Source organism: Alnus glutinosa, chromosome 2 (genome assembly GCF_958979055.1).
Source record: "Alnus glutinosa chromosome 2, dhAlnGlut1.1, whole genome shotgun sequence".
Lineage (NCBI taxonomy): Eukaryota > Viridiplantae > Streptophyta > Magnoliopsida > Fagales > Betulaceae > Alnus > Alnus glutinosa.
The window spans coordinates 18,908,206-18,929,597 of record NC_084887.1 but is presented as its reverse complement, the minus strand read 5'-3'; the positions used below and the strand labels follow the sequence as shown (position 1 = coordinate 18,929,597).

At 39.3% G+C, this 21,392-nt stretch overlaps 1 protein-coding gene, 1 long non-coding RNA gene and 1 pseudogene across 2 annotated transcripts; 2 read left to right on the top strand and 1 right to left on the bottom strand.

Annotated features, from left to right (window-relative positions):
* Nucleotides 1-860: 860 nt before the first annotated feature.
* Nucleotides 861-1,727, top strand: LOC133860336 (uncharacterized). Its single transcript, XM_062295962.1, has one exon. The coding sequence runs from the start codon at nt 861-863 to the stop codon at nt 1,725-1,727; it is 867 nt and encodes a 288-aa protein (XP_062151946.1).
* A 16,578-nt stretch (nt 1,728-18,305) lies between these two features.
* LOC133860335 (UDP-glucose flavonoid 3-O-glucosyltransferase 6-like) lies at nt 18,306-19,074 on the top strand (annotated as a pseudogene).
* A 1,712-nt stretch (nt 19,075-20,786) lies between these two features.
* Nucleotides 20,787-21,392, bottom strand: LOC133860186 (uncharacterized). The gene is made up of 4 exons (XR_009898892.1): nt 21,347-21,392; nt 21,163-21,255; nt 20,974-21,075; nt 20,787-20,872 (listed from the first exon to the last, which is right to left on the bottom strand). It is a non-coding gene; the product is annotated as an uncharacterized LOC133860186 (long non-coding RNA).

Sequence of the window (21,392 nt, the reverse complement as noted above, 5' to 3'; positions counted from 1 at the left end):
AAGCTCCTTATGAGTAAGTGAATGTAGCCTATTGCTCCGTCGTAGGACAATTTTTTGAAGCTCCTTATGAGTAAGTGAATGTAGCCTTCTCCAAACCGGTTAATGATCCATATTCTCACTCATATAACCAAGGATGGAGAAATCATCCGAATTTCTCTTGGCAAGCTCAAGCTCTAGGGAATTCAGGACCTTCTGTAGGATTGCATAATCAGGCACATTCGTTGCCTCCTAATCAAGCCTATAACCCAAATTATCGGCCCCCTCAATATCAGTACCAGTCAGCTCCTCCTAGAAATTCTGCTTTTGAGGAGAAAGTATTGAATGCACTTGGCAACTTGGAAGCAAATACTCAATTGCTGAATTCTCATTCCCAATCAATTGCCGAGTTAGAAGGTCAATTTGGATAGTTGGCAAATGAACTTAACTAGAGAAGAGATGGGAAACTTCCCTCCCAACCAATAGCCAACCCTAAGGGACAATACATGGTCGAGAGGAGTGCTCCCGGTAGCACCACACATGAACAAGTCCAAGCGGTTACAATCTTAAGGAGTGGATGGACAGTTTATAATATGGTTAGACAAAAGGCCACTGAAGAAGATGAATCCCGGCCAAATCCAAATTTACCCCTTGGGAATCCAAAAGAGAAGTTGAAAACCACTCTTGAGATGCCTTATGAGCCTAGTGCTCCATTCCCTGAACGTCTCAAAAAGTCTCCTAGCGCTGGAAAGCAAGGAAAAAGATATCAAGAGATGATGGACATTTTTAAATAGGTACAAATTAATATACCATTTCTTGATGCTATCCGGCAAATCCCACCTTACGCTAAGTTTTTAAAAGATTTGTGTACTCAAAAGCGCAAGATGAGGAAGCATAGTCTAGAGAAAATTCTGCTGATTGAGCAAGTAAGTTCTTTGATCCAACGCACTGTTGCCCTCAAAATTAAGGATCCTGGTGCTCCCACTATTTCTTGTATCATTGGAGACCTTACCATTGATAAGGCACTCCTTGATTTAGGTGCAGGTGTTAATTTGTTACCTTACTCGATCTATGAACAATTAGGACTAGGAGAATTGAAGCATACGACGGTTGTCTTACAACTTGCAAACAAATCCGTTAAGAAACCTCGTGGTGTCATTGAAGATGTGATCATTAGAGTGGACAAGCTCTACTTCCCTGTAGGCTTCATTGTTCTTGATACAGAACCTGTCCTAGATCCCACAAGGCTTATCCCTGTCATCCTTGGACATCCTTTCTTAGCTACGGCTAACGCTTGCATAAATTGCAGGACCAGAGAGATAGAGATAACCTTTGGGAACATGAAAGTAAGGTTGAACATTTTCAAGGCTTTTCAGCTTCCGTCGGATACTAGTGAGTGTTTCTTATTGGACATGATTGAAGAAACTATTAAAGACACATTTCCCCACCTTTTGATTAAAGATCCATTAGAGCCTTGCCTGTCTCATTTTGACTTCGAAGACTTTGACATAGAGGACTATGTTGGCGAAGTTAATTCTTTGCTTGACACTACGGCCGCAATAGACTTTCCTCCTTGGAGAGTACAAAACGAGCCTTTACCTCGTACGTCAAGCATCCCTCCTGCTCCTTCCTTTATCTCCCCACCAAATCTTGAGCTAAAGCAGCTTCCTGCAACGCTCAAGTATGCTTTCTTAGGTACAAATGACACTCTCCCAGTCATTATTGCATCTAATCTGCAAGATGACCAATAGAGTAATTTACTGGATGTTCTTAAAGAACACACAGAAGCAATTGGTTAGAGTGTGAGAGATTTGAAAGGGATTGATCCCTCCATTTGCATGCACCGCATTCATCTGGAAGATAATGCTAAACCCTCATGTGAGGCACAAAGGAGATTAAATTCCAACATGAAGGACGTAGTCATGAAAGAAGTGGTAAAATTGTTAGATGCGGGTATTATTTACCCCATCTCAAATAGTACAGGGGTAATTCCCATACAAGTGGTACCCAAGAAAGCTGGTATCACTGTAGTTGAGAGTTCTTCTGGTGACCTAATTCCGTAACACACGACCACTGGATGGCGTGTGTGCATAAATTATAGGAAACTCAACTCTACAATTAGGAAGGATCATTTTCCATTGCCATTTATTGTTCAAATCCTAGAACGTCTTGCAGGCCAAAGTTATTATTGTTTCCTTGATGGTTAATCAGGATATAATCAAGTGGCCGTTAATCCTCAGGATCAAGAAAAGAAAACTTTTACCTGTCCCTTTGGTACCTTTGCTTATAGACACATGCCCTTTGGGTTATGTAATGCACCTGCAACATTCCAAATGTGTATGATGTCTATCTTTTCGGACATGATAGGAAAATTCCTTGAAGTCTACATGGATGATTTTCCATTCTTTGGACCCACTTTTAATGAATGTCTCCATTACATTTCACTTGTTCTTCAACGATGCAAGGAGACAAACTTGATATTAAGTTAGGAGAAGAGCCATTTTATGGTTTAAGAAGGAATTGTTTTGGGACACATAGTGTCCAAAAGAGGTACAGAAGTAGACAAAGCGAAAGTGGAGCTAATTTCTAAACTTCCACCGCCTACCACGGTAAGGCAAATTCGCTAATTTCTCGGATATGCGGCTATTATCGCCGCTTAATTAAGGATTTTAGCAAAATTTCGCAACCCTTGTGGAATCTTCTTGCTAAGGAGACTCCGTTTAATCTTCTCAGAGTGTACCAAGCTCCGATACCAATTGAAAATTGAAATTGACTTCTAAATAAAAGACAAGTGTGTGTGTGCGTAAAGTGTCAACAAAAATAAGCACAGCAGAAAGTAAAAAACACAGAATTTTTGTTGATGAAGTGAAAAATCAATCAAGAGAAAAACCACTCCGGGGCAGCCAAACCTAGGAATTCCACTATTCAGAAGACAAAGCTAGATACAAGATAGTAACACTCACATATACCCGATGCAGTGGTCATATCTTGATCTCTGACGTGTAACCCAACACGAACGCTTCCCAACCAGGTCTCCTACCTGAAGGGGTCTTCAATGGAATCCTTTACCTTAGAGCCGACCTCTAAGATAGACTTCAGATGCAGCACAGCAACAGCACACTTGAAAGGGCTTAAGAGGAAATATCACGTCTTTTAGCAGTTGTGGAATTCAATACCGAATTCTTGCAGTTCTCAATGCCCAAGGACCTCTATTTATAGGCTGAGGTACAAAATGGGCGACTGCTGTAATATGTACGGACGGTGAACCTGGGTCGTCTGGACGGGCAACAATGCGATAGGACTTTTTGAAAATTTTGCTTAAAATCTTTCCTGTTTAAGAACATCGTCCGGAAGGTGAGACAATGACGTCCGGACGGTTACACATCCGCTGTAAGTAATTTCCATACAAGGCCTTGTGCGTCCAGACCATGGGGGAGGAGTGTCCGGAAGGCAATTCTTCAACACGCAATTTCCATATTTGTAATGCGCGCGTCCGGACCATGAAGGGCAGGCATCCGAACGGTTGAAGTCGAATAAGCAATTTCCATATTAGTAGCACGCGCGTCCGGACCAAGGCTGACTGACGTTCGGACGGTGATATTTGAATTGCGATTCTTGGCTTAAGGAGACACGCGTCCAGACGGTTGATTGATCTTCCCTTTCTTGGAACTTGGAAAGAATCTGAAACTGGTCAAGTACTGAGAGGTGTCCGGACGTGCTGCTAAAACGTCCGAACGGATGCAAGCTGGATAGAAGCATCTCGATACAGTGAAGAGTCTGGATGGAAGGAACACATCGTCCGGAGAGATGATGCTGGTCTTTTTGGCGTTCGGACGGTATGGCACGTCATCTGGACGGATGAATAGTAGACAGATGGGAGTCCGGACGGGATGACACGTCGTCCGGACGGATTACAGGGAACTTGAATTCTTCTATCTTTTTCGCAGTGCAGAGTCTTCTGAAAATGTTCTGATAAGTGGAATCCATGTTTATAGCATCTCTTACACATAAGTGATTTTGTCCAAACAGAATGAGGCCAAAATACTAACAAACTCCCCATTTGGCCATTTTGGGACAAAAATCACTTGACCAGTTTGGAAATACATTCCCGGTCCAAAAATAAAAATTACTCCCCCTTTTTGTCTCAAAGGGACAAAGGGTAAAACAGAGTAATAAAATAACCAATTGTAATAAACATTACTCCCCCTAACGGTCTCAGAAGGACCTGAGTAAACTGAGTAATATAAATCCAAGTGTTTTAACAAAGCAACAGAAAAAAAAAAAAAAAAAAAAATAACAAAAATAACAAAATGTCTCAAAAATAACAAAAAAACACCAAAAAAAGAAACAAAGGGAAACTCAAACATCCTCTGCCGCTGATGTAGTCCGGGTAGCCCTACGTCTCCTAGGAGCAATAGCCTCATCGTCACTGCTATCCGGATGATGGACTTGCAGGCACTCCTGAAGGTCCAGATGAGTCTGCTCCACCCTTTTGCTGATGGACCGCACTTCCAGTTGCATGGAGGAGATGGACTGCTGCATGGTGGACATCCCTCCTTGAATGGCACCTAAAGCCTCCATGATCTGAGAAACATTAACCTCCGGCTCAGACGGCAGGACGGTGTGAGAGGATGAGGCCATGTCTGGAAAAGCAACTGGCATAGCAGCCGGCATGTCATCATCAGAATCCTCTCTCCGCAGCTGGCCATTTGACTTCATCAAAGTCTGTTTGCTGAGGGGCTGCTTCATCTTCATCCTAGGCTCTCCATTTACATTGATGCCGGACTGAAGGATGATCTGAGTGAGGAGGCAGCCAAAAGGAAGACCAGCATTGTTCTCATCATGGGCCTCCATCATGACACCCAAAATATGCTTGCAAAGACAGAAAGGCAAGCAGAGGTGGATAACATAGACAAACTGGGCCTTCTTTAGTATCAGATCACTAAGCATGGCAACTGGCCACAGATTGTGCTGAACAATTTTGGCCAGCATCCGATGAGACAGAGCGAGTGCACCAATCTGGATGGTAGTATGGCGTTCCTCACCTTGTGGAACAGCATGGAAGAACTCTCGGAGATCATCCAAAGAGGGAGGAAGCACTAACTCATTATAAGGACTGGCAAGCATATCAAGGACTAGTACTCCAATAAAATGACTGATGATCTGGGGATCAACAGTGATGATGTGTCCGTCAACAGTGGATTGCAGAACCACCCCTCGCTCATCGTTCTGTGCCACCTCAAGGTTGGCATAGAAAAGTCTGACCAGCCTGGTGAGGACAACGCAGGCACAAGTATAGAGATACCCCCAATGGTAGTGCTGGATAGTCTCATAAATACTATCCAATGGAGGCACCATGATGTTTGCACGAACCACGTTCCATTCAACAATGACATTGCGGTCCATGATCTTGGCCTGAAAAGCACTCCGCTCTTCCTCTGTCCTCTGGCAGACCCGGCGCTGTGAGCTGATTGCAGACATGATTCTGCAAAAGATCCAACAAGAATTTTGCCAAAAAAATATTCCAAAAATATTCTTGATAGAATAACAAAAATTTGGCAGAATAACAGCAGTAAAAGGACTTGTGTAAAAATAAATACAGAGTAATATCACAATTAAGTCCAAGGAATTTCAACATGGCAGATATATGCATCTCATATTCCAGAAAAAATAACATTTTAACAGTTAAAAAAAAAAAAAAAAACTGAAGAGAAAAAGACGAGAAAAATACTTGGAAAAGGAGAGGAATATGCAAAAAGCCAAAAAACTCAAAGACAAATAACTCACAAGCAGCCAAAAGAGATTATGTGGGGTATGGAGAGAATGTGGCAAGCAGGGGTTTTTATAACCTCTGTGGGGTCCCCGTCCGGACGGTGTTTTGATGACGTCTGGACGAGCGCTGTGTCGGAAAGGAGAAGACTGGTCGCGCTCGTCCGGATGATATAAAGTAATCATCCGCACGATGATGCCAGCTCGCGTCCGGACACAAGACAAGGCTCGTCTGGACGACAAAGCTCCAACCCGGTCCAAACTCCAAAAATGAAACGTCCGAACGACTGAACCCTACCCGTCCGGACGTTAAGAGAGATCGTCTGGACGCTCCACACTGAAACACCAGAAAAACTGAGGAAAATTTTTACAGAGATCAAATTTTCTCAAGTCAGTGTCAGAACACACATGTATAATCAATTAATAACACAATCAGAGAGCATCTCAATACTAAACAGAGATATAAAAGAGAGTTGAGATTTCAATTAGCACAAATAATTTTTCCTGATCATAGAAAAATTAGATAAACAACTTAACTCAAGCAATGCGTGTGTGTATGTGAAGACTCTCTTCCCACAAAGTATGACTTTCCAATACATGACAAAGAACAACTAGATTTTCTAGACAGGAGAGAAACTCAATGACAGATTAGCCAAAAGTCCAACCTTATAACTTACTAGGGCCTAGCCACCCTCATCTGATACACTCCCCCTAAGATACAACATCTATTTGTTTTACTTGTACCATGTAGGACAAGGCAAATTTTTACTTGCACATCGAGGGCAAGGCAAATTTAAGCACATAAGCAGTGATTAAGCAATTTAAAGCGCAGAACTTTTTATGAATTACTGCTTGATTCTTATGGTACTACAAACTGTAAGGAGTGCCAGAGTTTTTAGGTTCTAGGTTCAACTAGCATGTGGTCAATTTGGCTATCTTATCAAGGACCTCTTCTCTTATCCAAAATTTTCAAAAGCAAAAAGTCAGAGGAAGGAAAGATGTACCTTTAGGGGAGCCCGGGATAGTGCACTTTTTCATCGTATGAGGAAAAAAGCTATCATACTTTTGCATAAACAGGAAAAACACTTGGCCAATATAGTCATAAACTCTCAATTATATCCATGCAGAGTAGATTAATGCTTATAGAATTGGGATATCAAGTGAAAACACATACTATATCTAAACAGCCAAGAAAAAGAAAAAGAAAAATCTGCAAATTCTCCCCATTTTTTTTTTTTTTTTTAAAAAAAAAAAAATAAAAACAAAAAAAAATGCAATATGGAAATAACATCTTATGCAAAGACAAGATCAAAACTGTGTACGCTTGATGATGCCAATACAGAAAAATAGTCGTTCGACCTGCTTTTTCTGTCTTCCCCAAAAAGTACTTGCAAAGTTCTCTCAAGAGACATAGGGGGCAAACGCAACTGGTTCCTAGATTGCATATAACAATATGTCGAGTAAAATAAGTAATCAAACCTGATACCATAGAATTAGGAACCAAATCCTAGGCATGAACACCCGAACCTGCTTGGTGTGTCTGTTCCCCCTTATGGGGTAACTGTCCTTCTCGACCCAAGCTTGCCTTCCAGTGGGTGATTGCTGGCAGGACTGCATCATCCCCTCCATCATGCTCTGCATCCAAATGGGAGACTCACTGTAGTATTGCTCTTCTTTCATCTTCTGAGGCATTCTCAACTGCTTGGGCTTGTTCTTATAGGTGCCTCTGTGATTGTCTGGTACAAACCGTTGTTGAGGCTGCTGATGCTGACGAGCATGAGACCAAGGGGCTTGATACTGATGCCTTGGTGCTTGTCCCCATGGTGCTTGGTAAGGTGACTGATGCCATGGAGTCTGATGCTGAGCTGCAGGCATGGTGCCATGATTAGCCTGTCTAGGCACTTCTTTCTTAGCCTTGGCTTTCTGTGCTTTCAAGAGAGAGCACTGGGGGCGAACATACCCACTTAGACCGCACTGATGGCATATAGGAGGTCTTCTGAGGGAATGAGGCTTTTGAGTGCCTTGAACATCATCATTGACTTTGTCCTTCTTTTTATCTTCAGCAGTGGGATGAGGCTTTGGGACTGTAGGTTTCACAAATACAGTTTGTGAAGTAGAGGGAGCTTCAAAAGAGGGAGCTACATACCCCAGTCTTGTCAGTTGGGCTTTTCTGGATGGACAGTATACGGGTCAGCTTCTCATCGGTAACTCTTTCTAGCTGGAGCTATGTCTCTAGTAGCTTTTCCTCGAGCTCTTGTTCTTTGAGCAGCAATGAACTCTTCTCAGTCTGCAAACTGTTTAGATCATTAAGGTGCTACTTTCGGCCTTCCCTCAACTTCTCATACTCTATGTAGAGTGTCTTGTAGGCCTCCTTGAGCTCTTCCTCATTATCGCTATTCTCCGAGTAATACGAGTCTTCTTCTTCAACATGTGGGGCTACAAAGACCAGAAATTTTTCAAACTCTGGAGCTTCTTCTTCTGACTCATCACTGAGAGTCACATTGTATGCCTTCCCTTGCCCTTTTTAAGATTCCCACAATCAGCCCGGATATACCCAAAACCTGAGCATTCAAAACATCGGGGACCTCTGGGATCTTTCTTCTCTTCTTCCTCTGGTTCAGCTTCTCTGAGAGGTTTCTTTACTTTATCAGAAAACTTCTTCTTGAACCTATCATCTTTCATCAGTCTTCTGAAATTTTTGGCTAACATAGCCATAGCTTTGTCTTCATCCTCAGATGAGGCTTCTACCTTCTTCTTGGAAGCCTTTAGGACAATGGTCTTCAACTTCTTGACCGGAGGCAGAGACAGCTCATATGTTTGAAGAGATCCCACTAGCTCTTCAATCTTCATCTCCTCAAGATCCTTGCTTTCTTCAATTGTTGTTACCTTGATCGTGAAACGCTCGGGCAAAGATCTGAGAATTTTTCGGATGAGTTTTACATCCGAGATAGGTTTCCCAAGACTCACCATGGAGTTCCTCAGGTCACTCATTTTGGAGTAAAACTCTCCAAACGTCTCATCTTCCAACATCTTAATTTGTTCAAATTTCGAAATCAACATTTGAAGTTTGGCAAATTTCACAAGTTTTGTGCCTTCATATGTTGTTTCCAAAATTTTCCATGCTTCTTTGGCTGATTCGAAGTTAGAGATTTTTGAAAATTCAGATGGAGAAAGTGTTTGGCATAGAGCATGGAGGGCTTTATCATTGGAAAGTCGGGCGTTTTTCAGAGGGGCTGTTTTGAGGGTTGCATCCTCTAGTTTAGTCTAACCAGTTTCAACAATACTCCAACAGTCAATAGATTTGAAAAAGAATCGCATCCGAGCTTTCCAATAGCCATAGTTCGTACCATCAATGGCAGGAACAGAATTAAGAGTTTGAGACATAGTAGCAAAATAGAAGTGAAAAGTAAATGACACTCAAGAATTTAATCTTCTCAGAGTGTACCAAGCTCCGATACCAATTGAAAATTGAAATTGACTTCTAAATAAAAGACAAGTGTGTGCGTAAAGTGTCAACAAAAATAAGCACAGCGGAAAGTAAAAGACACAGAGAATTTTTGTTGACGAAGTGGAAACTCAATCAAGAGAAAAACCACTTCGGGGCAGCCAAACCTAGGAATTCCACTATTCAGAAGACAAAGCTAGATACAAGATAGTAACACTCACATATACCCGATGCAGTGGTCGTATCTTGATCTCTGACGTGTAACCCAACACGAACGCTTCCCAACCAAGTCTTCTACCTGAAGGGGTCTTCAATTGAATCCTTTACCTTAGAGTCGACCTCTAAGATAGACTTTAGATGTAGCACAGCAACAGCACACTTGAAAGGGCTTCAGTGAAAATATCACGTCTCTGAGCAGTTGTGGAATTCAATACCGAATTCTTGCAGTTCTCAATGCCCAAGGGCCTCTATTTATAGGCTAAGGTACAGAATGGGCAACTGCTGTAATATTTATGGACACCATCCAGACGGTGAACCTGGGCCATTCGGACGGGCAGCAGTACGAAAGGATTTTCTAAAAATTTGGGTTAAAATCTATCCTGTTTAGGAACATCGTCCCGACGGTGAGACACTGACGTCCAGACGGTTGCACATCCGCTGTAAGTAATTTCCATATAAGGCCTTGTGCGTTTGGACCATGGGGGAGGAGCGTCCGGACGGCAATTCTTCAACACGCAATTTTCATATCTGTAATACGCGCGTCCGGACCATGAAGGGCAGGCGTCCGGACGGTTGAAGTCGAATCGGCAATTTCCACATTAGTAGCACGTGCATCCAGACCAAGGCTGACTGACGTCCAGACGGTGATATTGGAATTGCAATTCTTGCCTTAAGGAGACACGCGTCCGGACGGGATACCACATCGTCCAGACAGTTGATTGATCTTCCCTTTCTTGGAACTTGGAAAGAATCTGAAATTGGTCGAGTACTGAGAGGCGTCCAGACTTGCTGCTGAAACGTCTGGACGGATGCAAGCTGGATAGAAGCTTCTCGATACAGTGGAGAGTCTTGACGGAAGGAACACGTCATCCGGACGGATGATGCTGGTCTGTCTGGCGTTCGGAAGGTATGGCACGTCGTCCGGATGGATGAACAGTAGACAGATGGGCGTCCGGACAGGAGGACACATCGTTCGGACGGATTACAGGGAACTTGAATTCTTCTATCTTTTTCGTAGTGCAAAGTCTTCTGAAAATGCTCTGATAAGTGGAATTCCTGTTTACAACATCTCTTACACATAAGTTATTTTGTCCAAACAGATTGAGGCTAAAATCCTAACAAAGTTCATTCAGACAAATATCTTTAGTAGATTTGGAACGCCTCGAGCAATTATAAGTGATGGAGGAAAACATTTTTGTAATAGATTCATGAAAACTTTACTTGTCAAATACTCTATCACTCATAGAGTTGCCACACCCTACCACCCTTAGACAAGTGGGCAGGTAGAATTATCAAATAAGGAAGTTGAGCGAATTTTAGAGAAAACGGTTCTGCCGGATAGCAAGGATTGGTCCTTGCAACTCCATGATGCATTATGGGCCTACCATACAGCTTTCAAGACATCGAGTGGCATGTCACCATATTGGCTTGTTTATGACAAGGCGGGCCATCTCCCTGTTGAATTAGAGCACAAGGCTTGGTGGGTAATCAAGACCTATAATTTTGATATGAAATCTCCAGGATTCCACAGAAGGTTACAATTGAGTGAGCTTGAAGAGCTGCGCAATGATGCTTACGAGAGTGCACGGACGTATAAGGAGAGAACTAAAGCATTTCACAATAAACACATTTGGCCTAAGACTTTCATTCCAAATCAAAAGGTATGGCTTTATAATTCAAGACTTAGCCTGTTTCCTGGTAAGCTCCGATCGAGATGGGATGGACCTTTTATAGTCACATCTGTATCCCCCCACAGAGCTGTTGAATTAAAAGATCCAAAATCTGGCCAAATTTTTAAAGTTAATGGTTAGAGACTAAACCCAACATTCAGGGTATTGAGCATAACAAACATGTGGATTCCGCTGATCTAACGGATCCCATCTATTTTTCATAAATATAGCATAATAACTTGCATAAATATAAAAGGTTTTGTTTTTCTTTTGCATGGAATTTTGTTTTTGTCTTAACACCTTATATTTTTATTATTCTTTTGTTTTAAATTTTTACTCTTTAGATTTTTTTTAAAAAAAATAAAATTGATTGATCTATTTTACTTTAGATCAATCTAGATTTAATCGATCGAAATGCAATCGATTGATATCACCTAGTAGACACGTGACGGGGTTTTAAAACACCCGTGCTCTCTCATTTCCCCATTTTCTTCCCCAGCTCTCGCCCCTCCCTCAACCTCTCGGGCCCTTCTTCCTCAACTTCCCATTTTCTCCATTTTTCCTCCTTTTTGTTTTATTAAATCTCTTTCTCTCTCTTTTCCTCACATTCCCCACCAATTTGAACCCAAAAATTTTGCCTTCCTTGGCAAATTTTCTGTGGCACACCAAGTGTTTGATAAAAGTCCTAAAAGAAGCTTTTTCATGAAACTAGCCAAACCTTCCTCTCCCGATAGTCTCGAGCGCCTCGATGAGTTCATATGCAGAGAATGGTAGCAAAGGCTGTTAAACGTCGAAGCTCGTTTTGACATTGTCGGTGAATTCAAGGAAAAGGAACCGGTAAAATGGGTGTATCATCAATTCAAAAGGTGTAATTTATTGCCACTTTTGAAGCCCGCCCATGATTTTTTCTATCCTCCGTTTGTCCAAATATTTTACCAAAATCTGACATTTGATACAGACAATCCCGCCTACTTATCTTCCACCATTTTGGGACAACAAGTCTACGTGAGCGTTGAAGATATTGCCACTGCGCTTAATTGCCCCTTCCGATGACCCGAGTGGTCGATTTGGTGAGTACCCTCCCCACTGTGATTTACATTTCATTATTTGTGATCAGTTTGGAGGTGTCTACGGAGATGATCGATGCACTTGTTTTAAGAGACCACAATTGCTACCTCACCTATTACTAGTCGATTTCATGCTCAAGAAGAATGTGTGTCCCTTAGGACACAAAACGTAAAGAATAGGTGACATATTGGCTGCTTTGTATGCTTTCGACAAATAGTATTGGGTTAACATTGCCTAATTGATCTGGAAGCAAATGCACAAGTGTTGGGACGACATGGTGGAGAAATGACTGTCGAGTGCTTCACAGAGACCCCTTCCATTCCCTTGTCTCATCACCAAGCTCATCATTGCTAGTGGTATTCCTGTTCTTGAGAAGGCCCTCTTAGACAGGAAGATCCCAGTTTTTGGCCTCGCTCAGTGGACACAGAGTATTTCCCATATGCCACAGATGGGCGAGTGCCATGTAGACATGGAGATCGATGATGCTCCCACAGTTGAGATGCACGAGGGTGAGCCTTCCGCTCCTAGGCAGGCATCAGTTCAGTCCACTCCCACAGATTTCTCATTACTTTAGGGACAGTTGGACAGCTTAGCTAGAGAGGTGCGAGACTCGCATACTGAGATGAGAGACACTCGCATAGAGATCTTGGCTCGGCAGATTGCTATGGAAGACATGTTATGTGAGATTTTAGGGCGTCTTCCACCACCTCCAGATGCTGCACCATGAGTGCTATTGAGCACCTTTCTTTCATTTTGACTATGGCATTGTATTTTTGTTCGACATTGTGGTTTTCATTTTGATTTTATCTTAATTACACAATGTACTTTTAACATGCCATTTTGATGTAACAGACAGGGCTTTTGACTTTAAGACTACATTGGGAATGTGAGATGTCTTTTCTTCTTTATTTGTTGACTTTGTATATTCTTGTTGTTTTTACTTTTGATTTTCAGGCTGAATGTTTCCACAACCTAACTTTGTGGGTATGCTGTGAGCCATACCTCCCCAATCAGGTTTTCTTATATCCTTGATATTGTGCTTACTTCTAATATACACATTGAGGACCATGTGTCCTTTAAGTTTGGGGGCATGGAGACACTTTTTAGATTTTGTCCATAATTTTTGTTTTAACATGTGCACATGCTTATGTTACTCCTTAGAATGTGGTTGATTTTATAATTGTGAACTGTGTTTCATTGACAAATTTAAACTTTTGAACACATGATCACACAATTAGAGGTTCTAAGTTTGTTTACTCACCTTTGGTTATGAGAATGCACGTGTTGAAAATTTTGAAAATCACGAAATACATTGGCATATTGTTTATGGGGTATGATTTTAAGTTGAATACCATGCATATTTGTTTTGAGTGTCTAAGATGGAATTTGAATGACTTGTAGGATGGATGACTTGGGCATTATAATGGCAGATTATTTTTTATTTTTTATTTTTTTTTAAAAAAAAAAAACAGAAAAAGAAGAAAAGAAAAGAAAAGAAAAGAAAGAAAAAAAAAAAAAAAAAAAAAAAAAAAAAAAAAAAGAGCTTCATTGAGTAACTGGACCACTTGCCTCATTAAGCACCGAGTGTTCGCGTCAAAAGATGTAAGTAAATAATATAATTGTTAGTTTGACTTCATAGTTCTTTTTGACTTAAGTTATTAAGCCCATTGAGATGTTCTACATCTAGTGCCTTAAAGCCGTCTGGTTTGGGAATCACTAGACTAACACTTGGTACATAGGTCAATTAGACGCTTAATAGAGTTAAGCATTGCACAACCATATTAATATTGTAAATAATATTAAAACACTGCCTATGCCTTGGTTATTCCATCTTGTGAAGAATTTGAAGAAAGTTGAGACATTGGAGCACATATATGTAGGAAATACTTTGAAGCCTCATAGCTATATGTTAATATCAAAGTGCATCAATTTGAACATGTGATATCTTGTCCAGCCATTTGTGAGTGAGTAGACAAATTCCCTAAACTGTATGAAGATGGGTTTGTTAGTTTAAGATTGTTCATGAATAGGAATCCATTATTTTGAAGATACTTAATTCTTAGGGTTAACATGAAAACGAAAAATATTTGTAGGTAGCATTTCTGCTAAACCTTCATGAGACTCCACTCATCCAATAGGGTAGCCTAAGGGTTTAAAAGGCTTGTTGCATGTGTTAAGTACAATCGTGTTTCCCACGAAAGAGAATATACAGTAGTTGTTTATATTTAATTTTTAGTTATAATGCTAGGGACTATCACTATATAAGTTTGGGGGTGTGATAAGCGTTGAATTTTTACATTCAAGGCCCCTTAATTTGCATATGTTAAACCCCCCCTAAAATGTGTTGTTAAATAATGTGTTATTGTGTTTTAACTCTTTTTTTGGTCCAAATTGGAAACAAGAGCAAAATCATCAAAATTAGGACTAAGATACATCAAGGACAAATTGAAGATCATTTGAGGTTCAAGTGCTCCTGCCAAGAAGAGAAAAATCGGTCAAGTAAAATCGATTGATCGAAAATTCCATGAATAAAGAATGCGATCGATCGACTCTATAGTCGAACTAAAAGCGATCGATCTACATGCGATCGATCAAAAATTCCAAGGCTAAATAATCGATCGATCGACTTCGGATATTCCAGAAAAGAACTTTAGATGTCGACATATTTTTGCGTGATCCAAATTCATCCTTCAGCTGTGCTGTTATAATCAGATGTTGTCACCCTTCAATTATGCTGCTGAAAGTGATTGGATGGGTTAAATTTGATATATCAAAATTCTCTATAAATAGAGAATGAAGGTGAGAGTTAAAAGAAGACAGTTTTTAGTTATTTTTCTTAGTTTTAGTTTTTGTGCATTTCTTTGATGCACCCTTTCCTTCATGTTTTCCAGAGAGCTTAGATTTAGTGTATTTTAGTTCTATAACTCACTTTAATTATGTTTTTATGCAAGTAAAGTTTGAATTTAGTTTGATGCAATTGTTCTTTATATTTTCCAGCAACTTCTTTCTTCTTTCTTACTTGTTTGTTTCATTTTACGTTTGATACAACCCTGGAATCCGAAAATTCTAGAGAGTTTAGCTAATTCCTTTAATGCTTTCCTTAGATTTTCCTTTCCATAATTTTTGTTTTTCATTGTTATTAGTTCTTAGATTAGTTCTTTTATTAAATTAAGTTGTTTTACATATTGTTAGTTTGATTTGTAATTTCTAATTCTCTTAGAGAAATGGGTTCTTCTTCTTCTTTTATAAGAGAATCTCATATTTCCATGAGTAGCTAAACTAGTTATAGGGTATTGATGGAACTACTTTCAATTGCCATGGCTTGATTGTGTTATTCTTGGATTTCTATACATGTGTGATGATTACATAGCCTAGAGGTTTGCAAAACTCTTGTGAATGTTCTTCAAAACAAATTCAATCTTGAAAAGAAGGATCTCTTGTCTATGAGAATCCTTTGGTTCTTGATTGAACTCAACAATTCCCTTTCTTTGATTAAGAGAATGATGGTTATGTAATGGTGCTTATGACATAATTTATGTGAACTTGATGAATCATGCTAAGGAACATGTATTACTCCACATCCTTTTAGTTTAATTGTTGTTTAGATACTTTTCAATTATAGTGTAATTTTATGTGGAGGTTATGTGCTAAACTAAGATGGTTTATGCTTTTTCCATAGATATGTATGCTTATTGAGAGGTCTTATAGTCCATACCAGGGAGCATTAATCATTTATGCATCAATGTTAGTTGGATGACTGTTGTGTAAGTAGATGGATTATCATTACCTTTTAACTAAAGTAATTTCATGTTGAAGTCGTCGTGTGATTGACAATCATTACGAGCTCGTATTATACATGTGAAGGAAATCTGAGATAGACATAATATACCATATGTATGAGGATTGAGTGAAATCAATTCCCTCTACTTTTCATTTTCTTAATTCTGTCCATTTTTAATTGTTTTTAGTTCATGTTAGCTTAGTGATAAAAACCAAACAAAATATCTTTTTCAAATTATATCGGAGAACGTCTTAAGTATTTCATAACCAAAACAATCCCCAATCCTTGTGGTTTGATACCCTCCTTAGTCTTATTTTGCAAAGTTGTGTGATTGACAATCATTACGAGCTCGTATTATACTTGTGAAGGAAATCTGAGATAGACGTAATATGCCATGTGTATGAGGATTGAGTGAAATCAATTCCCTCTACTTTTCATTTTCTTAATTCTCTCCATTTTTAATTGCATGTTAGCTTAGTGATAAAAACCAAACAAAATATCTTTTTCAAATTAAATTGGAGAACGCCTTAAGTATTTCATAACCAAAACAATCCCCAATCCTTGTGGTTTGATACCCTCCTTAGTCCTATTCTGCAAAGTCTCGTACTATTGCAAGTGGTTACAAATATTAAAATCTACGTAGTTGTGAAAACCGATTAAGTTGCAAAACCAAAATTCTTATTTTTAATCATCTGTTAGAACGCTACCAAATAAACTTTCACCTTCAAATCCCCATCCACACATTTTCTCCCAAGTAGAAATAGCCTTATGGAATGCTAACTAGAGAAAGAAAGAATGTCTAGGTATAGTAGAAGCAAACCAGACTATTTTATACCAAGCAACAACAGGATACTTTACCCTCAGCTTATCCCATGTTTCTACACTCGAGAACCTACCACTTTTTGAATCCCAAATTGCTTGATCAGAACCTCCCAACTCCACCTCAGGAAGATGACTCTGAATAGCAACAATAGCTTCTGATCTAGCACTAGGCCAATACCAAGAACCATCCTTAATGATAGAAGATAGTTTTGGTCCAATATCATGTCCTGCATCATATAAAGCTCTATGCCCATAGACGTCAAATAAACACCTAGCTGGATGCCACTTATCATACCAAAGAAATATATTTCGGTCATCTCCTACCTTATAACTAATAAACCTTTTTGCAAGATCTTTTAGATTGAGAATCTTCTTCTAGCACTAGGAGGCATTTTGAGGGATGGGAACCTACCAAAAGTTCCTCCCTTTAAGCCAGTTGACTTGCACCCAAGCCACCCACAAAGACCTTGATCTGGAAAAGAGAGACTAGATATGGTTCAATATAGAGACCATATTTTACAAAGCCAAACTTTTGATACCCAAACCACCATCAGCTTTTGGAACACATACTCGATCTTAAGCAACTTTAGCAATGGCCTTCGAGGGAAAAATATATTTTGCCCTCAAAAGTGTGACAATTTCTTTTTATTTTTGTCTCCAATTTTTAATAGGGGCAATGTACCATCAAAGATTTTGAAATTTTTAATGTAATAATCCCTTTAGTTATTTTCGTATTTTTTGACTGAAAATGACTCATGTGTATTGCACGTGCATTCTTATGGCCAAACCACCCCATGACATGCCACCCTCATTGCGGTTAGATGAGGGTGGCTTGCGTGACTATGGCCAATCTTATTTGTTTTTTCTAAAATTATATAGGTCTTTCTAATAATTTCTTTTAAAAAAAGACATAAATAATTAAAAAAAAAAATACTTACATTGAAAATTACAAGAACCTTGTTAATATACAATACCACTTTTAAACTTCAGAGATAAAAGTTAGAGGATAAAATGTCTTTTTCCCTTTCTTTTTTAATATATTTCATATTCTAGGAATGTTTTCCTTTCCCGTAGCCCTGACCTGCACATGGTTCACAAAAATAATTGCACTGCTTGCGTCATCAGTGACATATCCAAAAAGACTTGCCATATATTACATATAGTTTTTCTTTTTCTTTTTCTTTTTTTGGAAATTACCATATATTTACAAATTGATTGCTATGAGGAAAATAGTTCAATTTTCATATATCATAATTTCTTTTCAACTTCATATATTATAAATTTATTGTTGTTAGTGGCAAAATTTTTGCTAGAAGCTTTTTTATAATTGTATTGCATAGAAAAAAATAATTAAACAAAAAATATGACTTATAAAATTTACTTATTTAATAATTAATTTGTCAAACTATAAAATTTTAATTATTTAACTACCATTTATAGGTTATTGAGAAATACAGTTATTGGATCTTGCACTCTTAATTGTTCTTCCGGCTCTATATAAAAGAAGAGATCCCAAAGGGCATCACGTCGTAAAAGCAGTAGTTAGGAGTGGAAGATGAGGAGAGCAGAGCTTGTGCTCATCCCTGCCCATGGAGTCGGCCACCTCGTATCCATAACCGATCGAGTTTGCAAAGACTTTACTTGATCGGGACGATCGTCTCTCAATCACTGTTCTCGTCATGAAGCTGCCAATTGGGCACAACTTAGATTCCCTCTTTCAACCAATTGCTGCCTCTCACACCCGCATCAAATGTATTCATCTTCCTCAAGTAGACCCTCCTCCAGGAGAGCTTTCCCTTGTCTCTGTTGAAAAATTTGTCACCGATTTCATTCACAGCCACAAAGCTCATGTCAAAGAAGCTATATATCCTCAGCAGTGTCTTATCCGATTCCATTCCGCTTGCCGGGTTGGTTGTGGATATGTTTTGCTCTGGCATGATTGACGTGGCTCATGAACTCGGTGTCCCATCGTATGTCTTCTTCACTTGTAATGCAGCCTTTCTTGGCTTAATGCTCTACCTTCCGACCCGGCATGACCAGGTTGGTGTCGACTGTAGTGAATCGGATCTCGAGTCGTTCATACCCAGTTATGTCAACCCGGTTCCTTCTAGTGTTTTGCCTGTATTTGCGTTCCACAAAGAAGGTGGGTACATCTCCATGGTAAGTGCAAAGAGGCCAAGGGTATTATCGTCAATACGTTCCCTGAGCTGGAATCCCATGCGTTCAGCTCGTTTTTCGCTGATGGGATCCCTCACGTTTATGCAGCAGGGCTGTTGATTAACCTCAAGGGTCAGACATCTTCAATCCCCTCAATCCATCCTTAATGTAGATTCTAAGTTAGAATGCTTGTTCAACAGGGATTTATATGGATGGGATGCTAATCTAGTAAAGAACATCTTCACGGTAGAGGAGGCTGAGGTTATACTTAATATTCCACTGAGCCCATCTTATCCCCCAGATCAGTTAATTTGGAAAGGAACAAAAGACGGAATTTTTTCTATCCGGAGTGCCTATCATTTGGAAATGGAGTTGAATGAGGAGCTTAGGGGACAGTGCTCAAAGGTGTTAATAGACCACTCTTTATGGAAGGTAGTTTGGTCCCTTCAGCTCACTAACCCGGTTAAAGTTTTTCTATGGAGAGCTTGCCATAATCTATTACCTATGAAGAAGAGCCTATTTCAAAAAAGGGCGGTTCAGGATGTGTTGTAGCCTTGCTGTGGAAGTGAAGAGGAACATACGATTCATGCGTTATGGAGTCACTACAAAAATTGAAGTAATTTGTGACAAATGTTTAGTGGCCTTTCAGGCACCCTGAAAGGCCACTAAACATTAGTGACATATGATTAGTGGCCTTTTTAGAAGGCCACAAATCAGTCAGTCATTGGCTGACACGCCACTAATTATGGTATTTTTTTTTTTAAAAAAAAAAAACATAAAAATTCTGCAATCCAAAACCTGTAATCCGAAATTTTGTATTGGTTTACAACAATTCTATCAATCCATAATCAACACAATTGCAACAATTTGAATTTTTATCAACAATCACAACTACAAAAAAAAATTATTCCAAAAGTTTCACTAAACATATATATATGACACAGATTCATAATACTCAAACTAAAACTTACAACAAACAAAATATACAATATTATCAATCTTTGTCCTAAATTAATACCAAAAAGTCATTCCAAAAGTTTTAATAAAAATATGTAATAAATTCATAACAATCAAAACAAATGTTTCAATAAACAAAATATATAATCAATCTTTGTCATAGGTTGATAACAAAACCGGAACAAAAAAAAGGCAAGTACATATTTGCCAACTAAAATAAACCTAAATGTTACCCAATATCAATCGTCAGCAAGATTTTCATGATCGGGTAACTGCATAGCATTTTCCGTAGGATCTGCGAATGATAAAACAAATATAGTATGTTAGCAAACAATATGATCAAATTATATAAAGTTCTAAGCATTTAACAAAGTGTGAATTTAAACAGACGTAATCATACCACAAAAAAAAAAAAAAAAAAAAAAAAAAAAAAAAAACCCATTAATTATTACCTGATCTGCTATCAACAAATGACACATTCATATGATGTGCAGAATTTTTGTCTGGCACTATGTTATCATGAGAGACTCCAGGCACGGATACTGATTGGCGCCACAATGACTCCATTTGGCTAAAACGGGACATAATCTGAGATTGTGCTGCCAACACCTCATCCATTTGTAACTTGTGTCGTGCCCGCTCACCCTCAAGTACTCTCTCAATCTCAGAAGCTTGTCTTGCCCGCTCAGCCTCAAGTGCTCTCTCCATCTTAGAAGCATGTCGTGCCCTCTCAACCTCGAGTGCTCTCTCCATCTCAGAAGCAAACATTTCTTGCGGAAAGACGGCGTGCCCTTGATTTTGTGAATGCGGCTGTGATGGTGTATGGTAAGAGCGTATGGACCCTCGCACAGGCCAAATATTTGGCCCAACCTGCCTAACTCTGCCAGCGTACTCTGGCTTGTTGCCAAGCACCTGGGCATACGCATCGTCATGTCTCCAACGTACCGTTCCTTGTGTTACGCTTGACGAATCGGCAGAATCGGTTGGCATTAGCATCACCATCCTTTCCTACATGTAGTATTAAATGTTGGTAGCGTCAAACTAATGTGCATCGTAAATAAATAATTACACATATAAGTAAAACAATATATGAAAGATGAATAACATACACATCTCTCTTTTACTATATCATTTGGATAGCTTCCATCCTTCTTCGTGTGAGTTTTTATGTACGCTTGTGCTCGCGTAGGAGGAGTGCCATCCTTGACAGTCTGCCAAAAGAATAAAACATTATAACACATGTTTATATATATAAAAATGTTTATATTTATATGTATGGAATAAATTGGTGCACATACTTCTTCGTGTGACAACCTCGCATAGCTTTTGGTCCCCGTGCAATGAGGAGTATTTTGCAATGCTCGTAATTGCTTCATATGGTCAGCATACTCCTATACAATTAACATTCTTATTATGTAAAACTAACACAACTAAATGAAATTAATGAAACTACACAAAATAGTAATATAATTCATGACTAACCTGATACTCTTCGTCACATCATTTATTCAACAACGCATCCACGTCC